This window comes from Heptranchias perlo, unplaced genomic scaffold (assembly GCF_035084215.1).
Source record: "Heptranchias perlo isolate sHepPer1 unplaced genomic scaffold, sHepPer1.hap1 HAP1_SCAFFOLD_1263, whole genome shotgun sequence".
NCBI classification, from domain to species: Eukaryota; Metazoa; Chordata; class Chondrichthyes; order Hexanchiformes; family Hexanchidae; genus Heptranchias; species Heptranchias perlo.
Window position 1 is genome coordinate 7,501 of NW_027138498.1, and position 15,369 is coordinate 22,869.

Here is a 15,369-nt window from a genome sequence, read left to right on the forward strand (position 1 = left end):
TCTCCCTCTTTCTCTGTCACTCTCCCTTTGTGTCTGTTAGACTCCCTGTTTCTCACTCCGTCTGTCTGTTACTCTCCCTCTTTCTCTGTCACTCTCTCCTTGTGTCTGTTACACTCCCCGTTTCTCACTCCGTCTGTCTGTTACTCTCCCTCTTTCTCTGTCACTCTCGCTTTGTGTCTGTTAGACTCCCTGTTTCTCACTCCGTCTGTCTGTTACTCTCCCTCTTTCGCTGTCACTCTCTCTTTGTGTCTGTTAGACTCCCCGTTTCTCACTCCGTCTGTCTGTTACTCTCCCTCTTTCGCTGTCACTCTCTCTTTGCGTCTGTTAGACTCCCTGTTTCTCACTCCGTCTGTCTGTTACTCTCATTCTTTCTCTGTCACTTTCTCCTTGTGTCTGTTACACTCCCCGTTTCTCACTCCGTCTGTCTGTTACTCTCCCTCTTTCTCTGTCACTCTCTCTTTGTGTCTGTTAGACTCCCTGTTTCTCACTCCGTCTGTCTGTTACTCTCCCTCTTTCTCTGTCACTTTCTCCTTGTGTCTGTTACACTCCCCGTTTCTCACTCCGTCTGTCTGTTACTCTCCCTCTTTCTCTGTCACTCTCTCCTTGTGTCTGTTACACTCCCCGTTTCTCACTCCGTCTGTCTGTTACTCTCCCTCTTTCTCTGTCACTCTCTCTTTGTGTCTGTTACTCTCCCACTTCATCGGCGACCCTATTACGTTTCCTCATTCTCTATATTTTTCCAAAGACCCTGTTGTCAGAAGCAGCTGCGGAGACTAGGTAACCGACCGACCAGGTAACCGACCGACTAGGTAACCGACCGACCAGGTAACCGAGAGACTAGGTAATCGAGAGACTAAGTAACAGAGTAAGTAGGTAACCAGGTAACTGAGAGACTAGGTAACCAAGAGTCTAGGTAACCAGGTAACTGAGAGACTAGGTAATCGCGAGACTAGGTAACCAGGTAACCGAGAGACTAGGTAATCGCGAGACTAGGTAATGGAGAGACTAGGTAACCAGGTAACTGAGAAACTAGGTAATTGAGAGACTAGGTAATCAAGAGACTAGGTAACCAGGTAACTGAGAGACTAGGTAATGGAGAGACTAGGTAACCAGGTAACCGAGAGACTAGGTAATCGCGAGACTAGGTAATGGAGAGACTAGGTAACCAGGTAACTGAGAAACTAGGTAATTGAGAGACTAGGTAATCAAGAGACTAAGTAACCAGGTAACTGAGAGACTAGGTAACCAAGTAACTAGGTAACCGAGAGACTAGGTAACCAGGTAACTGAGAGACTAGGTAATTGAGAGACTAGGTAATCAAGAGACTAGGTAACCAGGTAACTGAGAGACTAGGTAATGGAGAGACTGGGTAATGGAGAGACTAGGTAACCAGGTAACTGAGAGACTAGTTAATGGAGAGACTAGGTAATGGAGAGACTAGGTAACCAGGTAACTGAGAGACTAGGTAATGGAGAGACTAGGTCACCGAGAGACTAGGTAACTGAGAGATTAGGTAATGGAGAGACTAGGTAACGGAGAGACTGGGTAACCAGGTAACTGAGAGACTAGGTAACGGAGAGACTAGGTAACGGAGAGACTAGGTAATGGAGAGACTATGTAACCAAGAGACTAGGTAATGGAGAGACCAGGTAATCGAGAGACTAGGTAACGGAGAGACTATGTAACCAAGAGACTAGGTAATGGAGAGACCAGGTAATCGAGAGACTAGGTAACGGAGAGACCAGGTAACCGAGAGATTAGGTAATGGAGAGACCAGGTAATCGAGAGACTGAGTAACCAGGTAACTGAGAGACTAGGTAACCGAAAGACTAGGTAACAGAGAGACTATGTAACCGAGAGACTAGGTAATGGAGAGACCAGGTAATCGAGAGACTTGATAACGGAGAGACTAGGTAATGGAGAGACTAGGTAACCAGGTAACCGAGAGACTAGGTAACGGAGAGACTGGGTAATGGAGAGACTAGGTAATCGAGAGACTAGGTAACGGAGAGACTAGGTAATGGAGAGACTAGGTAACCAGGTAACCGAGAGACTAGGTAACCGAGAGACTAGGTAACGGAGAGACTGGGTAATGGAGAGACTAGGTAACCAGGTAACCAAGTAACTAGGAAACCGATCGACTAGGTAACCGAGAAAGTAGTTAACCGAGCAATAAGATATCAGATTAAGTAGCTAACCGAGGAAGCAAGAAACAGACCCAGAGGGCAGGAACCAAATCCCTCACCGCCCACGGAAAACATCGTAAACAAAGTCACTGAAACAATTACACCCCGTTAAAAACGGCCGGCCGAGGTACAGATCAGAGAACGCACGGTACCCGCTCCTGGGCGCTCGAGACGTCAAGGCCTGGTGCTCCGACTCGCCGTCGCCTCTGGTAGCTCTGGGGTGAGGTGACCCTCTCTTATATCAGGTGCAGCGGGGAGTGGAGGTGGAGGCAGGTCCGTGGGCAGGCACATCCCGCAGCTATTTGCACAAAAAAAAAATACGGGCGCTATTCAAACAATGCCAGGCGGTGTTGTGTTGCGTTGTGTGTTTGGTGCTTTCCCTGACCACCGTGAGTCACACATCGCAGCCGAACGGCCCGGGATAATTGGGCTCGTCGCCACTCCCCAGCTCGTTACGAAACTTGCTGCCACGAGGAGTAGTTGAGGCGAATAGCAGAGATGCCTCAGGGGCCCGGGGAGATAGGGCCGGAAGGACCGACTCTCCCTGCGAAAGCTGAGATCGATCGATTTTTGTTGGGTGAGGGGGATTAAGGGTCAGGGAACCGAGGTGGGCAAATGGGGTTAAGATACAGATCAGACATGGTCTCATTGGATGGCGGAACAGGCTCGAGGGGCTGAATGGCCTCCCCCTGTTCCTGTGTAACAGGCTCGAGAGGGGCTGAATGGGCCTCCTCCTGTTCCTGAGTTACACTCTCGAGGGGGAATGAATGGGCCTCCTCCTGTTCCTTTGCCTTCTGCATCTCCCAAAGGGGAGGGGTGATGCATTACAATGGAATGCAGTGAATCAGACGGTCATATTTCTGTTCCAGGTAGATTTACCCAACCTTGCCCTGGAGCACATTTTCAGAGTCACAGTGAACTGCACAAGAGCTATTACTTGGAGCCCACAGCACAGAAAGAGGCCACTCGGCCCTTCAGGTCTATCCCGGTGTTTATGCTCCACACGAGCCCCCTCCCTCCCGACTCCATCTCACCCTCTCCTATTCCTTTCTCCCTCAAGCTTCCCCTTAAATCCATCTCCACTATTCCCCTCGACTACTCCTTGTGGGAGCGAGTTCCACATTCCCACCGCTCTCTGGGTAAAGAAGTTTCTCCTGAATTCCCGATTGGATTTATTAGTGACTCTCTTATATTTATGGCCCCCCGAGTTCTGGTCTCCCCCCACAAGTGGAAACATCATCTCTACGTCTACCCTATCGAACCCTTTCATAATCTTAAAGACCTCGATCAGGTCACCCCTCAGTCTTCTCTTTTCTAGAATGGGCGTGTAATTGGGAAATGAATTTCAATAACGATCAGTGTGAGGTGGTGCATTTTGGTAGGATGAATGAGGAGGCCACACACTGCTGGGATAATCAGAGTCTAAATGGGGTCGAGGAGTAGAGGGATCTGGGGGTACAGATACACAAATCACTAAAAGTAGGGACGCAGGTTAATAAGGCCATTAAAAAAAGCAAATCAAATACTGGGGTTCATTTCTAGAGGGATAGAATTGAAAAGCGGAGAAGTTATGTTAAACTTGTATAGAACCTTGGTTAGACCACACTTGGAGCACTGTGCACAGTTCTGGTCTCCATATACCTTGGTTAGACCACACTTGGAGCACTATGCACAGTTCTGGTCTCCATATACCTTGGTTAGACCACACTCGGAGCACTGTGCACAGTTCTGGTCTCCATATACCTTGGTTAGACCACACTCGGAGCACTATGCACAGTTCTGGTCTCCATATACCTTGGTTAGACCACACTCGGAGCACTGAGCACAGTTCTGGTCTCCATATATCTTGGTTAGACCACACTTGGAGCATTGTGCACAGTTCTGGTCTCCATATATCTTGGTTAGACCACACTTGGAGCATTGTGCACAGTTCTGGTCTCCATATACCTTGGTTAGACCACACTTGGAGCACTGTGAACAGTTCTGGTCTCCATATATCTTGGTTAGACCACACTTGGAGCATTGTGCACAGTTCTGGTCTCCATATACCTTGGTTAGACCACACTTGGAGCACCGTGCACAGTTCTGGTCTCCATATACCTTGGTTAGACCACACTTGGAGCACTGTGCACAGTTCTGGTCTCCATATTATAAAAAGGATATAGAGGCACTGGAGAAGGTGCACAAAAGATTCACTGGGATGATCCCACAACTGAGAGGTTATAACTATCAGGAAAGATTGAACAGGCTGGGGCTCTTTTCTCTAGAAGAGAGAAGGCTGAGGGGTGACCTGATCGAGGTCTTTAAACACTGTTGTCGTCTGATCTGTTAATCCCCCCAACCCACGTCCAGAGTTTTGTGCCCCTGCTGAATTAAATGGCACGCCCACAGGTCGTTAAAGAAAAATATACAAGAGGCAGTTGGCGGTAAAACAAACAAAAGTTTATTATAGATGCACATCTGAAAATGTATAAGGACCAATGTGAGCAATTATAAGTTTACTATAGAGTTACACACATCACAAAATTAAGGGCAAGTTACTCGGGAGCCAAGAGGAGAGACCTTGTCAGCTTCTGCATGAGCGCCTTCAAGGAAAGCCAACAGGTTTTGCATGTTCGAAGACCGTCGAATTGTCTGAAGGTCCTTTAGAAGGTCGTCGCGGTTTTCCACGTCTGCCAGCTTCTCCTGCGTGCACAGAACAGAAAGGGGAGGTCACAGGGAGCACAGAGCGTTGAGGGATCCGTGGCTCCCTCACTCGGGTAACGGTTCTGCCCGGTTTATCGCTCAGCGGCGAGGTCCCGGGGAGGGCAGGCACTCCTGAGGTGAGGGAAGAGACACTGGGGGACATCCCTGATCGACTGTAGCCCGCCTCGTTCCCGTCCGGCACGGGGACGGCTATCAAACTCTGGACTCTCGTCCAGCTCATGCAGGAGATGCCTATACATCAGGGCAATGCGGAGAGACTTAGGGAAACTGGGAATGGTTCTCCTCAGAGCGGAGAAGGTTAAGGGGAGATTTCCCAGAATGGGACCAGGGGATGAGGGATCTCAGTTATGCGGAGAGACTGGAGAAACTGGGAATTGTTCTCCTCAGAGCAGAGAAGGTTAAAGGGAGATTTCCCAGAATGGGACCAGGGGATGAGGGATCTCAGTTATGCGGAGAGACTGGAGAAACTGGGAATTGTTCTCCTCAGAGCAGAGAAGGTTGAGGGGAGATTTAATCGAGGGGTTCGAAACCAGGAGGGGGTTTTGATCGAGTGAATAAGGAGAGAGTGTTTCCCAGTGGGCAGGAGGGTCGGGAATCAGAGGACACAGATTGAAGATAATCGGGGAAAGAGGGGGAGATGAGGAGAATGTTTTTTTACGCAGCGAGTCGCGACGATCTGGAATTCACTGCCTGAAAGGGCGGTGGGAACAGATTCAATAATAACTTTCAAAAGGGGGAATACTTGAAGGGGGAAAATTTACAGGGCGACTGGGGGAAAGAGCAGGAGGTCGAATCGGAGAGCTCTCTCTCACAGAGCCGGCACGGGCGCAATGGGCCGAGTGGCCTCCTCCTGTGCTGTAGGAGAGACCCGTGGAACTCGACTCCAGCAGGAGTCAAGATGGGAGGGGAACTGCGTGGTGCAGCTCTCTCTCAAACGCCCCTCTCCCTGGTTGTGTTGCTGCCTGCGGACCTGTGCCGTGTCGAACTGGCAGAGTCCTCGTCCGGTGTCCGGGGAGGCGGGGGAGGTTTGACCACCCTCCCTCCTGAAGGTCGTTTGCAGCCAGCGAGTCCTGCTGCCCCTCCTGGCCGGCAGGTCCTCCTTTCGGCGGGCCTGGCGAGCGAGCAGGGCAAACGTCAGCCAGTGAAAGCTTCGCTGCTTGGGGGGCTGGGTGGGGTCAGGGGCTCAAAGGCTGACCTTTCACCCTCTGGGACCTGGAGGTCAAACCCAGTCCCCAGACAGAGGGGGAGGGGGTTGGCCAACTCTCTCTCCGAGGGGGGCGTGGCTTTTACTCCTTGGAATATGGATGGTTAAAGGGGGTGATTTGATCGAGGTTTTGGGGATTTTGAAAGGGATCGATGGGGTAGATGGAGAGAAACTTTCTCCGCTGGTCGGGGGGGGGAGTCCAGGACAAGGGGACAGAACCTCAAAATCAGAGCCCGGGGCCATTCAGGACAGGAGTGAGGAGACACTTCAGATAAAAGGGTGCGAGGAGAGTGGGACTCCCTCCCACTAAACGCAGTCGATGTTAGCTCAATTAATCATTTTACATCGGAGAGCGATCGACTTTTGCTAGCCCGAGGGTATTTAAGGGAGATGGAACCAAGGAGGGTGGAGGGAGTTAGGAGGCAGGTCAGCCATGATCTCATTGAATGGCGGGACAGGATCGAGGGGCTACTCCTGCTCCCTGTCCAGTGACCCCTGGGTTAGAGAGAGAGGGGAAATCAGCCAGGGTTCCTGCTCCCGATCACTGTCCAGTGACCCCCGGTTAGAGAGAGAGGGGAAATCAGCCAGGGTTCCTGCTCCCGATCACTGTCCAGTGACCCCTGGGTTAGAGAGAGGGGGAAATCAGCCAGGGTTCCTGCTCCCGATCACTGTCCAGTGACCCCTGGGTTAGAGAGAGAGGGGGAAATCAGCCAGGGTTCCTGCTCCCGATCACTGTCCAGTGACCCCTGGGTTAGAGAGAGGGGGAAATCAGCCAGGGTTCCTGCTCCCGATCACTGTCCAGTGACCCCTGGGTTAGAGAGAGGGGGAAATCAGCCAGGGTTCCTGCTCCCGATCACTGTCCAGTGACCCCTGGGTTAGAGAGAGAGGGGGAAATCAGCCAGGGTTCCTGCTCCCGATCACTGTCCAGTGACCCCTGGGTTAGAGAGAGGGGGAAATCAGCCAGGGTTCCTGCTCCCGATCACTGTCCAGTGACCCCTGGGTTAGAGAGAGGGGGAAATCAGCCAGGGTTCCTGCTCCCGATCACTGTCCAGTGACCCCTGGGTTAGAGAGAGAGGGAAATCAGCCAGGGTTCCTGCTCCCGATCACTGTCCAGTGACCCCTGGGTTAGAGAGAGGGGGAAATCAGCCAGGGTTCCTGCTCCCGATCACTGTCCAGTGACCCCTGGGTTAGAGAGAGGGGGAAATCAGCCAGGGTTCCTGCTCCCGATCACCGTCCGGTGACCCCTGGGTTAGAGAGAGGGGGAAATCAGCCAGGGTTCCTGCTCCCGATCACTGTCCAGTGCTGAAGCTGTCAATCACCCCTTGCGTTTCCCCTCGGCCATTTTTGGTTATTAAGTTTTACGATCCCACACCCTCCTGCATGACCAGCTCAGCATTTTGACGAGGCGAGACTCGGATGTTTCCGGTACATTCCGTCACGGTTTCCCTTGCTGCGTCCTGACTCACCTGAAGCGGACGCTCCTGGAAACTGGTTTGGGGAAGCTCGGGGACGTTCAGAACCCCAGGAGACACGTTCTGTCAAAACACAAGGGAAGGTTATCAGTGTCCGGGGTCGAGGCGAGACTCTCAGATCGTAGCATCACACAGTGTGGGATGAGGCCACTCGGCCCATCGTGGCTGTGCTGGCTCTTTGGAAAGATCAGTCCCACTTCCCCCCGTCGCCCTGTAAATTTTCCCCCTTCGAGTATTCCCTCCTTTTGAAAGTTATTATCGAATCTGTTCCCACCGCCCTTTCAGGCAGCCAATTCCAGATTGTCGCGACTCGCTGCGTAAATGGTTAATTCCAGCCTGCCCAATGGGATTAAGAATACCATTGGTGCGAACTCAGCGCCCCTGGTGTGGGGAGAGGGCAGAGGTCGGGCGGGGCTCACACTCCCGGTCACAATTCCGTGACTTCCAGTTGGAAGAAGGTGGACAGACATTGGCCGAAAACAGGATCATTGAGTTACATCGGGTCTACAGCGCGGAAACAAGCCATTCGGCCCATCAAGTTCATGCTCCACACGAGCCTCCTCCCTCCCTACTCCATCTCACCCTCTCCCCATCTCCTTCTATCCCTTTCTCCCTCATGTGTTTATCGAGCTTCCCCTTAAATCCATCTCCACTATTCACCTCAACTACTCCTTGTGGGAGCGAGTTCCACATTCCCACCACTCTCTGGGAAAAGAAGTTTCTCCTGAATTCCCGATTGGATTTATTAGTGACGATCTTATATTTATGGCCCCCTGGTTCTGGTCTCCCCCCACAAGTAGAAACATCTTCTGTACGTCTACCCTATCGAACCCTTTCATAATCTTAAAGACCTCGATCAGGTCACCCCTCAGTCTTCTCTTTTCTAGAGAAAAGAGCCCCAGCCTGTTCAGTCCTTCCTGATAGGTATAACCTCCCAGTAAATCTTTTTTTACATTTCCTTTGTGTAATACGGAGACCAGAACAGTGCACAGTGATTTGCGTTTTGGTGGACCAGGCCTGAGAGACACCAACCTGTAGTTCTTCACACCCGGTCTCATCCAGGAGGTCTTTCAGTGCTTTGATATCATCCTGCAGCTTCTCCACTTCCATGGTGTTCTGTTCCAACGATTCGAGAGTTTTCTCCAACTCGTCCTGTCGCACAGTGATACACAGTCATTACTGGACAAAATCGAGCAGTCCAGGGAAGATACCACAAGGGTGGGGGATAGGGGGTGAGACAGGCTGAAGGGTCGGGAGATAGAGAGAGAGACAGACTAAAGGGTGGGAGATGGAGGGAGAGACAGACTAAAGGGTGGGAGATGGAGGGAGAGACAGACTAAAGGGTGGGAGATGGAGGGAGAGACAGACTAAAGGGTGGGAGATGGAGGGAGAGACAGACTAAAGGGTGGGGAGATAGAGGGAGAGACAGACTGAAGGATGGGGAGATAGAGGGAGAGAGAGACTGAAGGGTGGGGGATAGAGGGAGAGACAGACTGAAGGGTGGGGAGATAGAGGGAGAGACAAACTGAAGGATGGGGAGATAGAGGGAGAGAGAGACTGAAGGATGGGGAGATAGAGGGAGAGAGAGACTGAAGGATGGGGAGATAGAGGGAGAGACAGACTGAAGGATGGGAAGATAGAGGGAGAGACAGACTGAAGGGTGGGGAGATAGAGGGAGAGACAGACTGAAGGATGGGGAGATAGAGGGAGAGACAGACTGAAGGATGGGGAGATAGAGGGAGAGAGAGACTGAAGGATGGGGAGATAGAGGGAGAGACAGACTGAAGGGTGGGGAGATAGAGGGAGAGACAGACTGAAGGATGGGGAGATAGAGGGAGAGAGAGACTGAAGGATGGGGAGATAGAGGGAGAGAGAGACTGAAGGATGGGGAGATAGAGGGAGAGACAGACTGAAGGGTGGGGAGATAGAGGGAGAGACAGACTGAAGGATGGGGAGATAGAGGGAGAGACAGAGTGAAGGATGGGGAGATAGAGGGAGAGACAGAGTGAAGGGTGGGGAGATAGAGGGAGAGACAGACTGAAGGATGGGGAGATAGAGGGAGAGAGAGACTGAAGGATGGGGAGATAGAGGGAGAGACAGACTGAAGGGTGGGGAGATAGAGGGAGAGACAGACTGAAGGATGGGAGATAAGAGGGAGAGACAGACTGAAGGGTGGGGAGATAGAGGGAGAGACAGACTGAAGGATGGGGAGATAGAGGGAGAGACAGACTGAAGGATGGGGAGATAGAGGGAGAGACAGAGTGAAGGGTGGGGAGATAGAGGGAGAGACAGACTGAAGGGTGGGGAGATAGAGGGAGAGACAGACTGAAGGATGGGGAGATAGAGGGAGAGACAGAGTGAAGGATGGGAAGATAGAGGGAGAGACAGACTGAAGGGTGAGGGGGATAGAGGGAGAGACAGACTGAAGGATGGGGAGATAGAGGGAGAGACAGAGTGAAGGGTGGGGAGATAGAGGGAGAGACAGACTGAAGGGTGGGGAGATAGAGGGAGAGACAGACTGAAGGATGGGGAGATAGAGGGAGAGACAGAGTGAAGGATGGGGAGATAGAGGGAGAGAGAGACTGAAGGATGGGGAGATAGAGGGAGAGACAGAGTGAAGGGTGGGGAGATAGAGGGAGAGAGAGACTGAAGGATGGGGAGATAGAGGGAGAGAGAGACTGAAGGATGGGGAGATAGAGGGAGAGACAGAATGAAGGATGGGGAGATAGAGGGAGAGACAGACTGAAGGATGGGGAGATAGAGGGAGAGACAGAGTGAAGGATGGGGAGATAGAGGGAGAGACAGACTGAAGGATGGGGAGATAGAGGGAGAGACAGAGTGAAGGATGGGGAGATAGAGGGAGAGACAGACTGAAGGGTGAGGGGGATAGAGGGAGAGACAGACTGAAGGATGGGAAGATAGAGGGAGAGACAGACTGAAGGATGGGGAGATAGAGGGAGAGACAGAGTGAAGGATGGGGAGATAGAGGGAGAGACAGACTGAAGGATGGGGAGATAGAGGGAGAGACAGAGTGAAGGATGGGGAGATAGAGGGAGAGACAGAGTGAAGGATGGGGAGATAGAGGGAGAGACAGACTGAAGGATGGGGAGATAGAGGGAGAGACAGACTGAAGGATGAGAAGATAGAGGGAGAGACAGACTGAAGGGTGGGGAGATAGAGGGAGAGACAGACTGAAGGATGAGAAGATAGAGGGAGAGACAGACTGAAGGGTGGGGAGATAGAGGGAGAGACAGACTGAAGGATGGGGAGATAGAGGGAGAGACAGAGTGAAGGATGGGGAGATAGAGGGAGAGACAGAGTGAAGGATGGGGAGATAGAGGGAGAGACAGACTGAAGGATGGGGAGATAGAGGGAGAGACAGACTGAAGGATGGGGAGATAGAGGGAGAGACAGAGTGAAGGGTGGGGAGATAGAGGGAGAGACAGAGTGAAGGATGGGGAGATAGAGGGAGAGACAGACTGAAGGATGAGAAGATAGAGGGAGAGACAGACTGAAGGGTGGGGAGATAGAGGGAGAGACAGAGTGAAGGATGGGGAGATAGAGGGAGAGACAGACTGAAGGATGAGAAGATAGAGGGAGAGACAGACTGAAGGGTGGGGAGATAGAGGGAGAGACAGACTGAAGGATGGGGAGATAGAGGGAGAGACAGAGTGAAGGATGGGGAGATAGAGGGAGAGAGAGACTGAAGGATGGGGAGATAGAGGGAGAGACAGACTGAAGGATGGGGAGATAGAGGGAGAGAGAGACTGAAGGATGGGGAGATAGAGGGAGAGACAGACTGAAGGATGGGGAGATAGAGGGAAAGACAGACTGAAGGGTGAGGGGGATAGAGGGAGAGACAGAGTGAAGGATGGGGAGATAGAGGGAGAGACAGACTGAAGGATGGGGAGATAGAGGGAGAGAGAGACTGAAGGATGGGGAGATAGAGGGAGAGACAGACTGAAGGATGGGGAGATAGAGGGAGAGACAGAGTGAAGGATGGGGAGATAGAGGGAGAGACAGACTGAAGGGTGAGGGGGATAGAGGGAGAGACAGACTGAAGGATGGGAAGATAGAGGGAGAGACAGACTGAAGGGTGAGGGGGATAGAGGGAGAGACAGACTGAAGGATGGGGAGATAGAGGGAGAGACAGACTGAAGGTTGGGGAGATGGAGGGAGAAACAGACTGAAGGATGGGGAGATAGAGGGAGAGACAGACTGAAGGATGGGGAGATAGAGGGAGAGACAGACTGAAGGATGGGGAGATAGAGGGAGAGACAGACTGAAGGGTGAGGGGGATAGAGGGAGAGACAGACTGAAGGGTGGGGGATAGAGGGAGAGACAGACTGAAGGATGGGGAGATAGAGGGAGAGACAGACTGAAGGATGGGGAGATAGAGGGAGAGACAGACTGAAGGATGGGGAGATAGAGGGAGAGACAGACTGAAGGATGGGGAGATAGAGGGAGAGACAGAGTGAAGGATGGGGAGATAGAGGGAGAGACAGAGTGAAGGATGGGGAGATAGAGGGAGAGACAGAGTGAAGGATGGGGAGATAGAGGGAGAGACAGACTGAAGGGTGGGGAGATAGAGGGAGAGACAGACTGAAGGGTGGGGAGATAGAGGGAGAGACAGACTGAAGGATGGGGAGATAGAGGGAGAGACAGACTGAAGGGTGGGGAGATAGAGGGAGAGAGAGACTGAAGGATGGGGAGATAGAGGGAGAGACAGACTGAAGGGTGGGGGATAGAGGGAGAGACAGAGTGAAGGGTGGGGAGATAAGAGGGAGAGACAGAGTGAAGGATGGGGAGATAGAGGGAGAGACAGACTGAAGGATGGGGAGATAGAGGGAGAGACAGACTGAAGGGTGGGGGATAGAGGGAGAGACAGACTGAAGGATGGGGAGATAGAGGGAGAGACAGACTGAAGGATGGGGAGATAGAGGGAGAGACAGAGTGAAGGATGGGGAGATAGAGGGAGAGACAGACTGAAGGATGGGGAGATAGAGGGAGAGACAGACTGAAGGATGGGGAGATAGAGGGAGAGAGAGACTGAAGGATGGGGAGATAGAGGGAGAGACAGACTGAAGGATGGGGAGATAGAGGGAGAGACAGACTGAAGGATGGGGAGATAGAGGGAGAGACAGACTGAAGGATGGGGAGATAGAGGGAGAGACAGACTGAAGGATGGGGAGATAGAGGGAGAGACAGAGTGAAGGATGGGGAGATAGAGGGAGAGACAGACTGAAGGATGGGGAGATAGAGGGAGAGACAGACTGAAGGGTGGGGAGATAAGAGGGAGAGACAGACTGAAGGATGGGAAGATAGAGGGAGAGACAGACTGAAGGGTGGGGGGATAGAGGGAGAGACAGACTGAAGGGTGGGGAGATAGAGGGAGAGGCAGGCTGAAGGGTGGGGAGATAGAGGGAGAGACAGACTGAAGGGTGGGGGGATAGGGGGAGAGACAGACTGAAGGATGGGAAGATAGAGGGAGAGACAGACTGAAGGGTGGGGAGATAAGAGGGAGAGACAGAGTGAAGGGTGGGGAGATAGAGGGAGAGACAGAGTGAAGGATGGGGAGATAGAGGGAGAGACAGACTGAAGGGTGGGGAGATAGAGGGAGAGACAGACTGAAGGGTGGGGGGATAGGGGGAGAGACAGACTGAAGGATGGGAAGATAGAGGGAGAGACAGACTGAAGGGTGGGGAGATCGAGGGAGAGACAGACTGAAGGGTGGGGGGATAGGGGGAGAGACAGACTGAAGGATGGGAAGATAGAGGGAGAGACAGACTGAAGGGTGGGGAGATAAGAGGGAGAGACAGAGTGAAGGGTGGGGAGATAGAGAGAGAGACAGACTGAAGGATGGGGAGATAGAGGGAGAGACAGAGTGAAGGATGGGGAGATAGAGGGAGAGACAGAGTGAAGGATGGGGAGATAAGAGGGAGAGACAGACTGAAGGGTGGGGGGATAGGGGGAGAGACAGACTGAAGGATGGGAAGATAGAGGGAGAGACAGACTGAAGGGTGGGGGGATAGGGGGAGAGACAGACTGAAGGATGGGAAGATAGAGGGAGAGACAGACTGAAGGGTGGGGAGATAAGAGGGAGAGACAGACTGAAGGGTGGGGAGATAAGAGGGAGAGACAGACTGAAGGATGGGGAGATAGAGGGAGAGACAGAGTGAAGGATGGGGAGATAGAGGGAGAGAGAGACTGAATAGAGGATCAGATATTTTCCTGATCTTTCGCCTGGTGAGCGAACACATCGAAGAATTGGAGGTGAAACAGGAGTCAGGCTGTCTATTGATCCCTGTACTAACCCTGGACACCTAGAGTGAAATGGGAGAGCTGGAGATCATGGCTAACAGGCTACCTAAACGTCTCTCTTTGATTGGAAATCGAAGTCGGCTTAAAAAGGAAGAGAATAAAACCGGTAATTCTCCCCGATTTAGCCAGACTGTTCCCATTTCCAAGTACTTTCAGCCGTGAATCAGAGGCAAAAGCAGTCCACAGGTGTAAACAATTTCAACAATCCCCAGTCATACCATGTTTGTCTTAATTGATCTCTGAATCGGATCGAAGGTATGTGCAATTGTCCAATTCTCACCCACACAAAAGGTGGAACTCGATGTGGTAACAGGCCATTTTAACCCACCTCTGTTACATCATTTTATGTTACATTGAATTTACAGGCCATTCGGCCCAACTGGTGTTTATGCTCCACACGAGCCTCCTCCCTCCCCTGTAACTCTCTTTTTGCACCTTCTCCAGTGCCTCTATATCCTTTTTGTGATATGGAGACCAGAACTGTGCACAGTGCTCCGAGTGTGGTCTAACCAAGGTATATGGAGACCAGAACTGTGCACAGTGCTCCAAGTGTGGTCTAACCAAGGTATATGGAGACCGGAACTGTGCACAGTGCTCCAAGTGTGGTCTAACCAAGGTATATGGAGACCGGAACTGTGCACAGTGCTCCAAGTGTGGTCTAACCAAGGAATATGGAGACCAGAACTGTGCACAGTGCTCCGAGTGTGGTCTAACCAAGGTACATGGAGACCAGAACTGTGCACAGTGCTCCGACTGTGGTCTAACCAAGGAATATGGAGACCAGAACTGTGCACAGTGCTCCAAGTGTGGTCTAACCAAGGTATATGGAGACCAGAACTGTGCACAGTGCTCCAAGTGTGGTCTAACCAAGGTATATGGAGACCAGAACTGTGCACAGTGCTCCAAGTGTGGTCTAACCAAGGTATATAGAGACCAGAACTGTGCTCAGTGCTCCAAGTGTGGTCTAACCAAGGTATATGGAGACCAGAACTGTGCACAGTGCTCCAAGTGCGGTCTAACCAAGGTATACGGAGACCAGAACTGTGCTCAGTGCTCCAAGTGCGGTCTAACCAAGGTATATGGAGACCAGAACTGTGCTCAGTGCTCAGAGTGTGGTCTAACCAAGGTATATGGAGACCAGAACTGTGCACAGTGCTCCGAGTGTGCTCTAACCAAGGTATATGGAGACCAGAACTGTGCACAGTGCTCCAAGTGTGGTCCAACCAAGGTATATGGAGACCGGAACTGTGCACAGTGCTCCAAGTGTGGTCTAACCAAGGAATATGGAGACCAGAACTGTGCACAGTGCTCCAAGTGTGGTCTAACCAAGGTATATAGAGACCAGAACTGTGCTCAGTGCTCCAAGTGTGGTCTAACCAAGGTATATGGAGACCAGAACTGTGCACAGTGCTCCAAGTGCGGTCTAACCAAGGTATACGGAGACCAGAACTGTGCTCAGTGCTCCAAGTGCGGTCTAACC

The 15,369-nt window shown here is 52.0% G+C and overlaps 1 protein-coding gene across 2 annotated transcripts in view; it reads right to left on the reverse strand.

Annotated features, from left to right (window-relative positions):
- Positions 1-4,606: 4,606 nt before the first annotated feature.
- cenpq (centromere protein Q) overlaps positions 4,607-15,369 on the reverse strand; it is a 29,460-nt gene continuing 18,697 nt past the window's right edge. For both annotated transcript variants that reach the window (XM_067977099.1, XM_067977100.1), the window contains exons 7-9: positions 8,601-8,720; positions 7,563-7,631; positions 4,607-4,871 (exon numbers count right to left, since the gene is read on the reverse strand). In XM_067977099.1, the coding sequence (XP_067833200.1) occupies positions 4,713-4,871; positions 7,563-7,631; positions 8,601-8,720 (348 nt within the window). In that variant the 3' untranslated portion in view covers positions 4,607-4,712. The remainder of the gene's footprint in view (positions 4,872-7,562; positions 7,632-8,600; positions 8,721-15,369) is intronic.